General features: G+C 36.1%; 1 protein-coding gene across 2 annotated transcripts in view; it reads right to left on the reverse strand.

Annotated features, from left to right (window-relative positions):
• Nucleotides 1-916: 916 nt before the first annotated feature.
• The window catches only part of LOC124774896, a 278,096-nt gene continuing 262,409 nt past the window's right edge, over nucleotides 917-16,603 (reverse strand). The window contains exons 9-10 of one of the 2 annotated variants that reach the window (XM_047249556.1): nucleotides 16,198-16,386; nucleotides 917-2,454 (exon numbers count right to left, since the gene is read on the reverse strand). In XM_047249556.1, coding sequence (XP_047105512.1) covers nucleotides 2,221-2,454; nucleotides 16,198-16,386 — 423 coding nt within the window. In that variant the 3' untranslated portion in view covers nucleotides 917-2,220. Of the gene's footprint in view, nucleotides 2,455-16,185; nucleotides 16,387-16,603 lie in introns of both variants that reach the window. The other variant, XM_047249555.1, reaches the window with a different exon arrangement.

Here is a 16,603-nt window from a genome sequence, read left to right on the forward strand (position 1 = left end):
TTTCAGACATGCATTTAGGTATTACAATCCTAGGCTGGCATGTGATGATAACAATATTGATCTCTATTCCTCAGGGTCTCATTCTCCCTGCTGTGAAAATCCAAGTAATGTTGCATGCATTAGGCAATTAATTTAGAGGACTATGATATAAGGATGTAGATGGTGTGATATACGGAAGTTTGGATCAGTCCAGGAAGCATGCATGGACAGCCAGAGTCGTTAAGATGACTGTTCCAATAAGCGGGAAATCTGGGGTTTGAGTCCCAATCCGGCACAAATTTTCATGTATCACTATTGGGTAGTAAATCTGTACCTTGTATAGCTGATGTCAAACAATTTGTAGTCAATGAATTAATTGTGAACCATTTTGTACAGCTATGGACCGCAACAGATGTGCATGTTAGTTTGGCTTGTTTCTCATCCTGTATATCTTCCATCCTTTTGGGACCTATGGGACTTGATGAATGGATGACAATGTTGTCATTTAAATTATCTTACACCTTGCAGTTTTTCTTTCTTACTCACCATTAACTAAATGCCTCCAAACTAAAACCAGTCACTAGTTGAGGAATTGGTTGGTATTACTACACACATGTCCCTGTCTGTTGTGGTCCGAGAGAAGTATTTGATGTTAAATGAGGTGCCTGGACAAATATATTATCCTATGTGTTTTTTATCTGCAGCTGTAAGATAAGTTCATGAACACCACTGCCCTGAATGAAGTAATTTCTTTCAGAGCAATTGAAGAAGAAGTAGAAATGAATACACCCATTCAAAACTTTTGATCTCTAAACATTTAGAAACAGTGACTGTTGGCCACAAAAAATATTTTAAATAAGTCACAGAGTTTTAACAGATGTTTAATCCCTTTTATTTGAAATTTGCATTCTCCACTGCAAAAAAAAGAAGATTCTAGTTATTGTACATAACAGGCATCCTAATTATTTAGCATTTTTTAAAAGATGACATGTACAGTAGGCTTTTTGTAATACAGAAAGTGTTTATCACTTATTTTAAGTACAGTACAGTAGCAAAACATGCTTCCTTAATAAAATGACACTGTTCTCAAAGTTAATACTACAGGAAGTAATAAACTGTCAGTACTAGCCGCACCAGCAGCATTATTATTTTTAGTCTGTGTGACTGTATTTTAACCAACAAAATGGAAGAACATTGCAATTTATATTTTATATACACCACAGCTTTGAGGCACACCAACTGGATGTGAAAAAATGTTCTATTTTGATAACTGCATTAAACTACAAACATGCATCACAAATGATCATTCTCTGATCATCTCTCATTTTATAATGCTCACTGTCATTTATTACTTCTCTAAAGTAACTTCTTTCTGCAGTGAAGCAACTATTGTCATCAGCCCTCTATATCCACAACAAGTACAAAATAATGAATTTAAATACACAAATTGTTAAACTTACAAAAGCAAAGGCACAAAGTACAAATAAAAAATTAAAATCTGTATAAAACATCCTTTGTTAAGTCACTCTAAAGCCATTCCTCAGCATCACAGAAAATTTGTAAGTACATCTGAAGCTTAGACTGGCACGTTTTCAAATTACTGCACTGCATGACTGTGCAGTGTAAATTATGTTACATAATTACCACAAGACATATAGTTGAATTCAAAATAAAATGCTTAAAATATGTAGATAACACTGGAACACTGTCCAAAAAACACTTAGAATATTGACTAACATACTCTTGTACTGTATCCTGATTGTTGATCTGTTTTTAATCATTTACTTTCACGACACCTGAAACATTCACTTTATGAAGACCCATTAGCTCCTACAATAATCAGTAGGGGTAATAATGTCTAACATTGACACTTTTAATTAGTAAAACTGAATAATCATGCCACAGAAAAATATTTTGTGTCATTATACAAAATATCAGTCTTTTAGATAACAGTTGTAATTCCCTCTGCCTCACTCTCTTGTTATTTTACACAACAATAAATATTACACTCCGATATTCCCATCTCAAAATAATGGAAATAATTTTCAGTGGCAAATGACGTGCACTTTTAACAATTCAAATACTATTACTTTTATTACAGCCTTTGTACAATTCCACAAAATACAAAAGAAGTGTCGAAATAATCAAGTTATATACACAAGAAACATTTCAGTATTACATAACTTGAATAAAAGTCTCATGTCCCTTTAATTAATTAATTAATGTAATTAATTAATGTAATTAATGTAAGCGTGATGCAATTTGATCAATAAGTGCATCAATTCTCTCTGAAGTGCCACGGAATTTTGTTGGCTCAGGACCAATCATCTGGATGAGCTGTGGCACATCTTGGCTTGCAATGTGACAGAAACGGGCAAGAGCTTTCATGCAACGGAATAAATGCTCTTCTGGAGGGCTGCTGTTGAAGAACTGCAGGAGTGCCATTGTCAACTCGACAGCTACATCATCAAACACCTAAAAAATGAACACAATGATGTTTTCATCAGTAAATACTTCAATAGGTTTTTAGGCTCTCAATCAACAGTCATAGCGTCATTTTGAATCATAGTCCAGTATCTCATACTGATGTTTATGCAAGTTTAACTGACTGAACTAAGAAAACACTCCATTACCACACTTCATTTCCACTACAGGCTCAATCAGATAGTAAATGTAGGAAAAACACTTCTGTTGAGTAATATTAATTTCTAACAAACTCTAACTTGTAAGGGATTACATGAAAGGAAATAAGTAAACCTTAATGTTAAAAACAGACTTTTTTTCCAACTAATTAAGTACTACTCTCACTTCAACAAGAATGCAGTACATAATATCCCCAACCATGACTGAAAGCCAATACCAATACATGAGCATAGCCTTTCAGGCTGGTGTCAATTTAGGTAAAATTCTTCAGCATATGTGACCATACGTTTATCATGTTTGACTTGGTCACATACACAGAAGAAATTTATTGAAACTAACACCAATAGATTTTTAGCCAATACAAATAGACACCCCTATTGAGTAAGAGAGATAGATAGATAGATAGATAGATAGATAGAGACATAGATTGGTGTGGGGGGGGGGGGGGGAGAGAGAGAGAGAGAGAGAGAGAGAGAGAGAGAGAGAGAGAGAGAGAGAGAGAGAGAGAGAGAGAGAGAGTCCACATGCACATGAATGTGATGGAAGAGAAAATAAAGGAAAGAAAGAGACTTTCTTTAATTAGAATTTAAAGTCCCACTGACATCAAAACTTAGATGGAGCAATATGTAAAATGTGGAAGAATATAGGAAGAATTGCCAATAGTCCTCTTGAAGGAAATAACATTTTAATATTCATCTTATGTACTCCATGGGGAAAGGTTACAAGTGTATAGCAAGAGTAAGTTTCAAACCTGATTTCTATTGTAAAGTTTATCACACTTTTACGACTGGTTGACTAGCTTGGAATATTCACAGTTCAGCATTTCAAACAAAGTAACTCATATTTTGAAAGACAGGTAAACATCTCGGAAAATCTGGTGGACAAAGCTTGATCCTCAAAAGATACATTGTTATTTTGACACTTTGCTTGTTTTTGTGGAACACACAGGAATGAAGAGTCTACAGCTCACTAATAATGCTACTGATGCACGGATCACAGAAGAAATGATTCCTATATACTTTTACATGCATTTGAACTAATTTAATTTCTTCTCCATAATCCTACTCAACTGGTATGCAGGTGAACACAAGACAGTTTAAATTCACTGAGTGCTGTTTTCTGATTTTTGTACAGTAATTTCACAGCTAATTCAGATTTCACAAGGTGCCAGGTAAGTGACACCCCGTAATAGTATTATTTCACCCTCTTCCACTCCCCACAAAAATACTGAGTGAAGAACTCACTTCTTTATTTTTTCTAATCCCTTCATCTTCTTGCAACACATGTATCAAACTTATGTTAATACAGGTACCCACAATTTTAATAGAAACCCTTTACATGTTGTTAAAGGCTTTTTCCTTGGTGGGACGACTGGAAACGGGTACATTCAGCCTCATTTTGCCAGTTGAGGAGCTAACTGAATGAGAAGTAGTGGCTACAAGGTCTGGTATGTTGGCAACATGGCCGGGAGAGTGGTGTACATGCCGCGCGGCAGAGGACGACACAGCAGCTGGTCAACAACCCTTTTGCTTTCAGGCTCTGAAAGAGGTGGTTTTTTTTCCATGACATTAATGACCTTCTTGAAGATTTCACTGGATATTGTTTAACATTCAGCCTCTGAAGTCAACAGGATAGAGTTCTTATGAATCATAAGTTCTTAGAGCTTTTTCTGTTTTTGCATTCAATCAGTAAGCGACTCAAATGCACAAGCAAAATAAATGCTGGACAACAGAAAGTCCTGTAAGCTGTTTCTTTTGTATAAAATTGGTAGTTGTACACAATCGTTGCAGTGCATTCCACATCACTGTAATACATTCCATACTAAAGTTTCGTTACCATACTATTTCAACAGATCCACACAATACAAAACAATATGTTGAAAAAGCTTTTTTCCATTCACACCCTTCTAAGAAACATAGAATTTCTAGTTTTCTGATGCACATTTGTTTTCAGCTCATGACTCATATGTATGTATCACTCCCAATTTATTTCTTGAAGTGTAGTGCCTTACACTATGTAGGCCTTTGGCCCTACTATGTTATCATATGTTCACCTTCTTTGTCTCAAGAGGCAGTGAATTTGTTCATTAATATTTTTAGAAATTTACAAGCTTATGTAATTTTTCACCATTGTCATAGAGTTATCAAAAATAATCGAGTGACGAGTTGCAACAGAACTCATCATGACATCACCTTGGAACAGATGGATGTGATGCTCATACTTGGTACCACATAAATAAAAGTTGATTTAAATTGAAAATAGTTTCGTCTTAACATTAATTAATTTGGATCACTGCTGTGAACAAATGAGAAACTTCAATACCAGCCCATGTAGTGCACAAGTTGTAAAAGTGGTATTTGACTGCAGGTCACTGATCTGCTAATTTCCTATTCTGAAAATTGATTATAATAAACTGAGAAAAAAGCAGTGCTTTTATCATTTTGTAATCAATACCTCATCATACTAAAGCACAGAAAATAATTTCTTTTGTCTACTGATGATGTCAAACTTTTACTACAAAAAGGATGGAGAGAAACATCACTAAAGGAAGTCTACCACAAGAGAGACATATTTATGTGTACCTTTAATGGCACTGAAACTCATGGGAGTATCTTTTTTAGGCTAAGATCAGTGTCCAGTGATCTGACATTGAATGAAATTAAGCTTAATGAGAAGCTCAGACAGGCAGGCATTAGAAATGCTAAAATATAGCAAGATTCTCATAAAAGTACAGTGAAAAATACTGTTAGTAAGTCAAAAGATTCTCATAAAAACACAGTAAAAATAGTGTTAGTATACTGCATCAGAATATCAGAGGGTTTAAAAAACAAAGTAGATGAGCTTCTCGTTTGTGTAGAAGATTTAGGCACTAAGTGTGGAAGAGATGTGCTATGCTTGTCTGAACATCGTACAGTCACACATATGGAAAAGGTAAATGCAGGTGGATATAAGCTTTCAGCAGTAAGTAGGGACACTACAGAGAGAGAGAAGGACTTGCCATATATATTAAAATTTATCATAGTGTGGAAAAATTTAGGAACTGAAAAATTTTGAGAAGCATATGTATGTGAGCTCAAACTAAATGATGGTACGTTTATAATAGCATCTATGTATAGGTCCCCACTGGGAAATTTACAGCTATTTTTGAAAAACTTGGATTCTTTGTTGTGCTGTAAGTCAGACAGAGGGACGCAAATTATTGTTTGTTGGGATTTCAGTGTAGATTTTCTGAAAGAGTCCGATAGAAAGCTTGGGCTTGATGTTTTACTTGGTTCTTTCAATTTGATGTCAGTTACAGATACTCGGGTGGTGCAGGAAAGTAGCACACTGACAGATAATGTTTTTATAGATCAAGGTAAATTTAATCAAATAAAAACTTTTCCTGTTAAGTATATGACATACTTAGTTACAGTATATGACTTATCTCCATACTGTAATGCAGAAAAGTCCTAAAAATAGTGTGTTCAGTTAACAATTTAAGAATTGCAAATTTTTGGAAAGCTTACAACAGTTAGACTGGGATAAAGTGTACAGGGAACCTGATGCTAATTTAAAATTTAATCCATTACATGATATCTTTGTGAGTATATTTGAAGACAGTTTCCCTAAGAAAACAGTGAACACAACTGTAAGAAACCATCTAAAAATTCACGGCTTACTGAAGGTATAATAGTATCTCACAAAAAGGGAAATGTATCTTATAGCTAGGAGGAGTAATGATCCAGAAACAGTCAAACATTACAAAAACTACTGCACCATATCAACAAAAGTTATTAAGAAGTCCAGAAGTATGTGCATTATGTTTGGGATTACCACCTCTGATAATAAAATTAAAACAATTTGGAATTAACAATTATTTGTATATAACGATCATTTGTATCAAATATTCCACAAAAGTGTGTAATCAGCATAATAGCTGCAGGCCACCCTACTGGAATATTATAAAAGGGAAACAGGGCAACCGAGAGCACAGAAATACGGTATTGCTATCAAGCTCAATTAAAAGTTTGTTAACAAAAAGAAGTAGAAATATTTTTAATAATCATTTTTAAGTGTTGTAGAGAAAACAGGATCCACCTACTTATTAGAAAATGCAAGGCTGTAGATGGAAGAGGCAATACCTATGCAATTTGGTAAAACTGAAATTCAAACTACCTTTCCTACTGAAATTACGAAAATAATAAATTCATTGCAAAGTAAAAGCTTGCATGGAACTGATGGCATTTCCAACAGAAGACTGAAAGCTTGTTCAGAACAGATAAGTAGGACCCTCAGCCACATGTGTACTAGCTCACTAAAACAGGGCGCTTTTCCAGGCAGATTGAAATATGCTACTGTTAAATCACTGCTTAAAAAGGATGATAGGTCTGATGCTAACAACTACCACCAAATCTTACTTCTGACAGCTTTATTCATAATTCTTGAGAAAGTAATGTATTCAAGAGTAGCTTCACATATTTGTAAAAATTAAGAACTAAAAAAATGTCAGTTTAGTTTTCAGAAAGGCTTGTCAATAGAAAATATTGCATATGCTTTCACTGATCAAATATTAAATGCTCTGAATAGCCAAACATCCTCCATTGGGATATTTTGTGATCCTCACAGGCTTTTGACTCTGTGAATCATGAAATTCTTCTACATAATTTTAAGTATTGTGGTATGAGTGGGGCAGTGCACAAATGGTTTAATTCATATTTAACTGGAAGAATGCAGAAGGTTGAAATTAACAGTGCAGATGGCCTGGAAAAATCAGCAGAGTCCTCTAACTGGGTATCAAGAATAGTGTCCCACAGGGTTCAGTCTTATTGTTCTTAATATATATTAATTACTTGCCACTCTATATTCATGAAGATGCAAAGCTAGTTCTTTTTGGTGATGTTACAAGTACAGTAATCACACCCAACAAACAAGAATCAGCTGAAGAAATTGTACATAATGTCTTTCAGAAAATTTTCATGTGCTTCTCTGCAAATGGACTTTCACTAAATTTTGAGAAAACACAGAGTATACAGTTCTGCACAATAAATGGTATAAGACCATAAATAAATATAGACTTTGAACACAAGTCTGTTACTGAGGCAGAATATTCAAAATTTTTGGGTGTGTGCATTGATAAGAAATTGAACTGGAAGAAACACATTGATGATCTTCCAAAACGGTAGGTTCAGCTACTTTCACTTTTAGGGTTATTGCAAATTTTGGTGATAAACATATCAGTAAATTAGCCTACTATGCCTATTTCATATGCTTTCATATGGCATCATATTTTGAGACAATTCATCATTAAGAGAAAAAATATTCATTGCACTAAGGTGTGTAATCAGAATAATAGCTGCAGCCCACCCACCCATGATTACCTTGTAGACATTTATTTAAGGAACTTGGGATATTCACAGTACCTATGCACAACATATAACTTACGAAATTTGTTATTAGTAACTCACCCAACTCAAAAATAATAGCCAAGTGCATAGTTCCAACACTATAAGAAAGGATGATCTTCACTATTCGGGGTTAAATCTGACTTTTTCACAGAAAGGTGTGAATTAAGTTGCTACAAAAATTTCTGCCAAATAGCATTGAAAGTCTGACAGATAGCCAACAAGCATTTAAAAACAAACTAAAAGAATTTCTGAATGACAACTCCTTCTGCTCAATAGATGAATTTTTGGATATGAAGTGTGTAAAGAAAACTTACGTTGAAGTGACACATTCCACATCATTAAAAAACATATTCATGACCTAGGAATAAGTATTAATGTAATGTAATGTGACAATCAGAGTGTTTGTCATTCAGATCTTTTCATTAATACATTTTTCCTCTTCCTTGATTCTTGGCAACAAAATTCATCAAACCTATCTGGAAATCAAAGAACCAAGGGTATCTGATGTTTTTGATATTTGTAACTTTCCTTTGTCATTGACAGTGATAATGATACAGATTATTCACATCTGTTACACCAATAAAAAATACTTTGGGGTTATTTGTTCTAGTTGAGGTAGGTAACTGCACCAATCTCACTACTTTAAAAGCAAATAGAGACATCAGATATTAAAATAAATCCACTCAAAATGCAAGTAAAATTTGCAGTGTAGTGTAAGATAGATGCTTTGCTTCTCCTGGATGTCCCCCAACTTTTTATTTTATAGGACATCCATGTCAATAACAATTATTTGTATCTAGTATTTGCATTTGTTGTCTACACAGCTAGTTTTGTATTGGTCTTTCAAACACAATCTTTATAAAACATTTACATTACTAGAGATGAGAAAAGCACATGGTATAATAGTCAAGTATTAAGTGTCATACCAAAGCTGAATTTTAAAGTTATGCAAAAAACAGCATTTCATTATCTAATCATGCACCTAAATGTTAATTAATGTCTTAATTACAATAATTTCAGATAGCACTACATTACTCCTACTGGTTATTTTGTATTTATTAAAAAATACACTGCCTCAGAGTATTCACAAAATTCTCTGTAGATAATGTCTTCGTTTAAGCATCACTACTGCATAGATACATACACACATTCCAGGTTATGTTCATATTCGAAACAGGCAAGCAATGCTTAATGTTTCATAGCAAAAACAGAAAACTGTCATTTCCCCCAATGAGGCTAACAGAATCACAGCAGAATGTAATTTATACTCTTACAGTTTACTGGTAAATAAAATTTAAGCTCACCACATTAAAAACTAACATCTCAAATTAGCTTTGAACACAGCTATCAAAGAATCATAATCTTAAATCAAGAATTTAAAGTGATGCAATTGACCATTTACTAAAACCAGGACACTTATGGAACAATTATTAAATTACTGCCAGAATTGAAAGTTTTACAGATACTGAAAACTCAAATGCTTGATTGAAGTATTAAATTGGTGGTATTTTGATGAAACTCAGAAAACCAAAAACAGAGATGTAAATGATTGGACATTAAGAAAAAACGTAATTGTTATTAATTCACACTGTTGACTATTAACAATTTCTTAACTGGTAATGCATTTCAAGGTGATAATAAACAGAAACATGTACTTACTGAGTGTTACTTGTGTAAAAAGAAAAAAGAAGAAACCATGAGCTTTTCAAGCATTGTTCTGTATGTATTTCTTTTCCAAATTAAAAGATAATCTCATGATACTACATGGTAGCTGTGACATATTTTGAACATTAATTGCTGACCTTCTTGTTATGGAATAATGTTCCAATTTAATGTTAAAGTAGTATCTAGTAAAAATATTAAAACACCTAGAGATGACGATGGCCAAACTAAAGCTTAGATACCAATGAAAATTTAACCCTATTCACAAATAAATTTGTCATTGTTTGACATGATTTTTACTCCATAGCTAGACAGATGTTGTCCCCTTTTCGTTCAGTGTCTCATCAAGAGTGAAATCCCTGGAAGTACCAAATTACACAGAGTTTACAAATACAGAAGAGGAATGCCTGTCAATTTATACACAGAAACATACTGCAATTTACTCAGGATGGTTTAAGAAACCTACAGTAAACACATATCAGCAGGTCAGCAGGTCCAAGATGTGAATTTGTTTTGATTTTATAACATTGCTACATCACCCAAATCAATGCGATGAAACTGGTGCTCTTTGAATATCATTATGTAAAAATAACAAGCAAAATTAAAGGAGACTTAATCTCTGGCCAGTACTTATATTTAGTATGAAATTCCAAGTACTTCCGAAAGACACACTTACAACACCTAGCTTCCAGAACTTGTATATTTCCTCCCCAAAAAGGAAGAAGGATGGTTCAGGAAAGATTGGAAAACATATGCAGGTCTCTAAGACACTAGGTTTAGAAGGATCTACACACAAGGACAGTAAGATGAAGATGAAGTGCAAGGTACTGGATGGAATAGGGCAAAGACAGAACATGGGTAACATTAACCCAGCTTCAGTACATCAGAGACAAGGATAGAATAAAGATGTATTAAACAGGGAGAGAAATAATAAATGGAATAAATTCTACAATTATGACCTAGGAGAAAATGGAAAAGAAGAGGGGATGGGACAGGAAGAAAAGAGAGAGAATGATGGATGAAAGCAAAGGGTAAGAGAGTAAATAATTGAGGAAACACTACAGGTGAACCACTCCCGACCTGAGGTCTGACTGACCTGTCCTTGTTTTCCAATTTTACCATATCTATCCCTCCCTCCATTCACAGGATCTACATCTACATCTATACTCTGCAAAACCACTGTGAAGTGCATGGCAGAGGGTATGCCCCATTGCACCAGTTATTAGGGATTGTCCCCATCCTATTAAGGTATGGAGCTTAGGAAGAATGATTGTTTAAATGCCTTTGTGTGTGTTTTAATTATTGTAATCTTGTCCTCATGAGCCTGAAGGGAGCAATGTGTTGTCAGTTGTAACATATCCCTGGAGTCATCATTTAAAGCCAGTTCTTGAAACTTTGTAACTAGACTTCCTTGGGATAGCTTACATCTATCTTCTCGAGCCTGCCAGTTCAGTTTCTTCGGCATCTCTGTGGGACTCTGTCATGGGTCAAACAAACCTGTGACCACTCATGCTGCTCTTCTCTGTATACATTCAATATTCCCTGTTAGACCTATTTGGTACAGGTCCCACACACTTGAGCAATTTTTGGAATGGATCATACGAGTAATTTGTGATCAATCTCCTTTGTAGACTCACTGCATTCCCCAGTCTTCAAAAAATAAAGCAAAGTCCACCACCTGCTTTATCCGCAACTGAGCCTATGTGACTGTTCCACTTCATATCTCTACTAAGCCAGAGATGTGCAGAAATGGCACTTTTATTCCAAGACAGTAACTACACTGAAGTCATCATGATTCATGTGGTCTCCTGGACGGTACAAAAGATGGGACATGGTTCTTAATAAGATGTGTGATCACCACGGGTGGCAATGTATGCTCTACAATGTGCTCTCATCCTGGCCACGTGGTTGGTAAGGTCGTATGATAGGGTGTTCCATCATTCCTCCACAAGTGCACCTGACAACTGCTGGAGAGTTGGTGATGCATGTGGACATACTGCAGTATGTTTCCCCAATGCAAACCACTATGTGGTTAATAGGACTTTATTGGAGGGGGGGGGGGGGGGGGGGGTATGGGCGAGCCATTTCATTCACTGAATATCCTCTCATTACAAGAATTCCTCCATCTACACTGTTTGATGTGATCACACGTTGATTTGTGATCAATCTCCTCTCAATGTCATGGCCAAATGCTTCCCTGATACACATGGAGATGGAGTACAGTGTTACAACAATGCTGACTAATGCGTATATTGTGTTCAAAGAGAATTTGAAGGTCAGCATGCCAGTCCAACTTTACACTTTCCAACACCAAAACACTGGGCCACCCAAACAATCATGTTCAACAATGCCAGATGTACACTCATATGGCAAGAGGGAGGAACATGTAATGTACCCAGAAACATTGTCGAACTTGACAGTATTGGTGGTCCACGTGATATGATGTTGGGACACATAATGTTGCATGGGTGTATTGACCTCCAAATCTTTGAGCACACTACACTCACCAGTCAACATTATTGTGACACTACTCCTTCCCCATGTACCGTGTGATCATAAAGTCAGTCTAAATTAGAAAACTTAATAAACCACGGAATAATGTCAATAGAGAGGTAAAAACTGACACGTTTTGAATGACATGGGGTTTCATCAGCAAAAAAAAAAAAAAAAAAGTATTGCAAGATGCTTGAAAGATCTCTTGCGGGTGTCGTTTGGTGATGATCGAGTGCTCAGCTGCCACTTTCGTCATGCTTGCCTCCCAGGTCCCCAGACCTCAGTCTGTGTGATTATTGGCTTTGGGGTTACCTGAAGTCGCAAGTGTATCGTGATCGACCGACATCTCTAGGGATGCTGAAACACAACATCCATTGCCAATGCCTCACCGTAACTCCAGACATGCTTTACAGTGCTGTTCACAACATTATTCCTTGACTACAGCCATTGTTGAGGAATGATGGTGGACATATTGAGCATTTCCTGTAAAGAACATCATCTTTGCTTTGTCTTACTTTGTTATGCTAATTACTGCTATTCTGATTAGATGAAGCGCCATCTGTCTGACATTTCTTGAACTTTTGTATTTTTTTCATTCTAATAAAACCCCATGTAATTCCAAGCATGCGTGTCAATTTGTACCTCTCTATCTACATTATTCCATGATTTATTCAGTTTTCAAATTTATACTGACTTTTTGATCACCCAGTACATTTCCCAATGGTGTATTCTATCCTGACATCATTTTTATGGATGACAGTGCATGACTACATCAAACTGTGCAGGTGGAGCAGCTTTTGGAATGAGAGGTTATTTGGTGAATGGACTGGCCTGATTATTGCTCTGACTCAAATCCCATCGAGTGTGTGTGCTATGCATTTTTGACAAGTTTTCCGGTTTTCCCAGAAGATTTCCGGATTTTGGGGTAGTCTTCTGGTTTTCCGGATGAAGTTCGTTTTTTTTTTTTTTTTTTTATTAACTCCTGGGCTTGTTCCCACCCTCTGCATTCATATCGCATTTCAATTTTGACTTTTGATAATAACTGCTATTCTGAGACGTGCCTTTGAAAGTCGACTGAAAGTAAACCAATAACATTATCGATAATGCCTTCTCGCAGAATATTGCTGCACTTAAGTCATTAGCTCTGTGTCTGAAACACCGCCAGCAAAAGTCGATCAGACATTTTATCGATAATCACATCCCACAGATTACCACTGCATACTCTTTGTGCTTTGACTGCATGTTAGTGGGAAAGCTTTGTTTATGCTTGCTATTATGTGGTGTTTGCTGTATGTTCTGGAAGAAAAATTGCTTATGCTTTTCTCTTCTGGCTTAAACACGGCACACTGTGCTTTCGTGTGTGTGGTCATTCCTGTATTTGAGAATGTCAACTGTGCACCTCAGAGTGCTTTCCGTCAAATGCATAAACTGTTAGAACTAATGACGAACCTATTACAGCAGCTTCTTTCCAGGGTTGTTAAACCTACAGATATAAAAAGTTCCCTGTTACAGAAAGTTCAGTACCATCTTGCTGAGGATCAGAGAGACAATGATGATCTAGTTATTGGTGTTCAGACAATGAATTTGGTGAAGAAACTTAATGATAAAGACAAATCAAAATTCTTTTTCACCTGTCAGGGTTTACTTCTGCTCTGCATGTGATTATATCGTAAACAAGCTTCCCCTCAGTAATTAAGTACTGAAGCATGCAAAGGTTGCAGAAGTTTCCAGAATTGAGGATGGCAAGTTTTCTTCTGTAGAATTTCTTGTAGAAAGGTTTCCATCACTGCTGCCGAGGAAGAGAAGTCAGTCAGCTGAGGACACAATGAATGTGCTTCAGAGCCAATTTGTGGCTGAGCATTCATGGAGCTGATGATGTTCCTAAATACAATAGGTTATCCAGGCTAATGCTTTCTGTTTTGACTCTACCGCACAGCAGTGCTGAGTGTGAGCATGTGTTCAGCTTGGCAAAGAAGAATCGGAATCAGTTTAGGACCCCCATGTCGAATGAAACTCTGGGATCAATTTCTGTTTTGAAAACAAGAAGCAGTGGTCCATGTTACGTGATTACTTTTCCTTCAGAATATCTGAAGAAAGTGAAGAAAGCTATTCATCTTCATCTTTCCTCTGCAACTGGAGTTGGAATATAGGCAGTGTTCTGTGAACTGAGAAAATTTTGTAAATAAGTGTAAATAAATGTTCACTTAAGTAGTTTCGACAGCATCATTCATATTGTAGTTTGCAAGATCAAGTGCAGAAAAGCTCATTTTTGTGTAGTGTGTGAACTGTTCCCAATGTTAAGTGACAACAAATGAACACTCATCAGCAAGTAACTTGTGTAAGTACCTAACTTCAGAGTTCGAAAATAGCTGTCTTAAAATGTGGTCTACATTACATGTGTTAGCATTATTTGTAATCTCTTTCTCTGTCATCTTTACTTGGTATGTCCGCCCCATTAGCTGAACGGTCACCGCGTTGGATTGCCACGCACAGGAGCCTGGGTTCGATTCCCGGCTGGGGAGGGATATTTTCTCCCCTCATGGACTGGGTGTTGTGCTGTCATCATCATCATTTCATCCCCATTATCAACATGCAGGTTACCCAATGTGGTGTCACACTCAATAAGACCTGCACTTGGCAGCCCAACTTCCCGACTGGGAACTCCCGGCCACTGACACCATACGCTCATTTCCATTTTCTCGCTATGTTTGAACACCCTGCGATGCATGTATGCATTAAATTTTTGTGATTTGGGATCTTTTGGATTTATGTTTTTGAAAGTTTGCAGGTATGGCTAAGTGTTGGAGAGATGTACTGCAGCATGTTCACTTGCACCAATGGTGATCCAGCAGCTATCAGCCACACTGGTAGAGGAATGGAACATCTTAACACATGCTCTCCTTACCAACTTTTTGGTCAGCATGGTAGATCACTGTAGAGCAACCAGTGCAGTCCTTGGTGATCACACCTTTTGTAATGTCCACAGGACTATCAAGAATCACAGTGATTTCAGTGTAATTACTGTCTTTGAAGAAAAGTGTCAATTCTGTTAATCTTATTGCGTATTTCTTTCAGTCACTTTCTGTACTAGACTGAAAAGTTCTTCCTATAAATGGAAGTGTCATCAAGCTATTTTGCTTGGCTGCGATACATCATGTGAAATTTAGTTTCATCCCTGAGTTTTGCATACTAGTGTAGAAACAATGTAAAGCCACAGTCCTATACACCTTGACCACTGCATGCCAAGAGACTTAGTATGTATTCTAGTGGTTGTATTTATACCATCTCAATGCAAATATGTTTCACAAATTTAACCAGACAACAAACATAAGATATGTCCTGATTTTTGTATGCATTGAGTTAATGCTTTGAAGAAGCAACAGTGATAATTCACCAAGTAACTCAAGAAACCAAAAATAAAACTTAAGGGATAAAAATGCTTACTATTAGTGAATTTTCATATAATAAGCAAGTCTGAAGAGAATGATTGAAGTTATGCAAAAATTAAGAGAACTTTTATTATTTGCAGGGAAAGTACGCCAAACAGTAAGAGCGGCTAGATAAACGAATTGTGTTAGAAAGTTTTGTTACTGATGTGATAATGACATCCAGCTGAATACCTTTGACTTGCATCCACGGGGTAAAAGTCTTCTAAGATTTTTGTTTATGCTCATTCTCTGAAAAATGGAATTGAAATAATCCTAAGAATGTCAATCCCAGGTTTACCTCAAATAATATAGCATCACACCACAAAAGTTAAATCTGTTTTAATTACAATTTATTTTCAGTGATAATGTTGGTTAGACCCTGTGTACCTTGAATGACTTTCCTGTCAACAGAGAAAGCGTGTTGACTGATATACATACAGCAATTATTAACAGGTGCAACATTCCACTTGCATCAGATCCAGCATAAAGCTACAGGTATGATTCAGAACACTACTTAGTCAATGCATAAGTGGAAGCAATGGAGCAAAACTGAGATGTTAAGTGGTGGCATGCCTACATGTGGGGCAGATACCGACCACAGTCTTTACCTCCTTGCAGGCCAAGTTGTGGATTATGGCAGAGCCTCGTTCTTGCAGCAATGGAATATCTGAGAGGAGAGAATGAACAGCCACCTTCGTTGTAACACGTATGTTACTAATAGTTCGCCCACAGTATTCCCACTCTGAGATGTACAAAAGCCACTCTGAACTGCTCAAGTTTTCAAACATGTTACAAATCTGAAAGAAAAGGAAAAAAATCACATAAATTTTAAATCTAATGGTTCAAGAAGACATTTTCACAACATTAAGAGGAAACATATTTATGGATACTGTCTTCGTTCACTCATTTTTGAGTTATAATGTGCATGAGAATTAATTACAATATTAGTATGTAACAAACAGTTGCAAAATGATTACAGATAGAGTAAAATCTCTGAACGTGGAATCAAACTGG

This window comes from Schistocerca piceifrons, chromosome 2 (genome assembly GCF_021461385.2).
Source record: "Schistocerca piceifrons isolate TAMUIC-IGC-003096 chromosome 2, iqSchPice1.1, whole genome shotgun sequence".
Lineage (NCBI taxonomy): Eukaryota > Metazoa > Arthropoda > Insecta > Orthoptera > Acrididae > Schistocerca > Schistocerca piceifrons.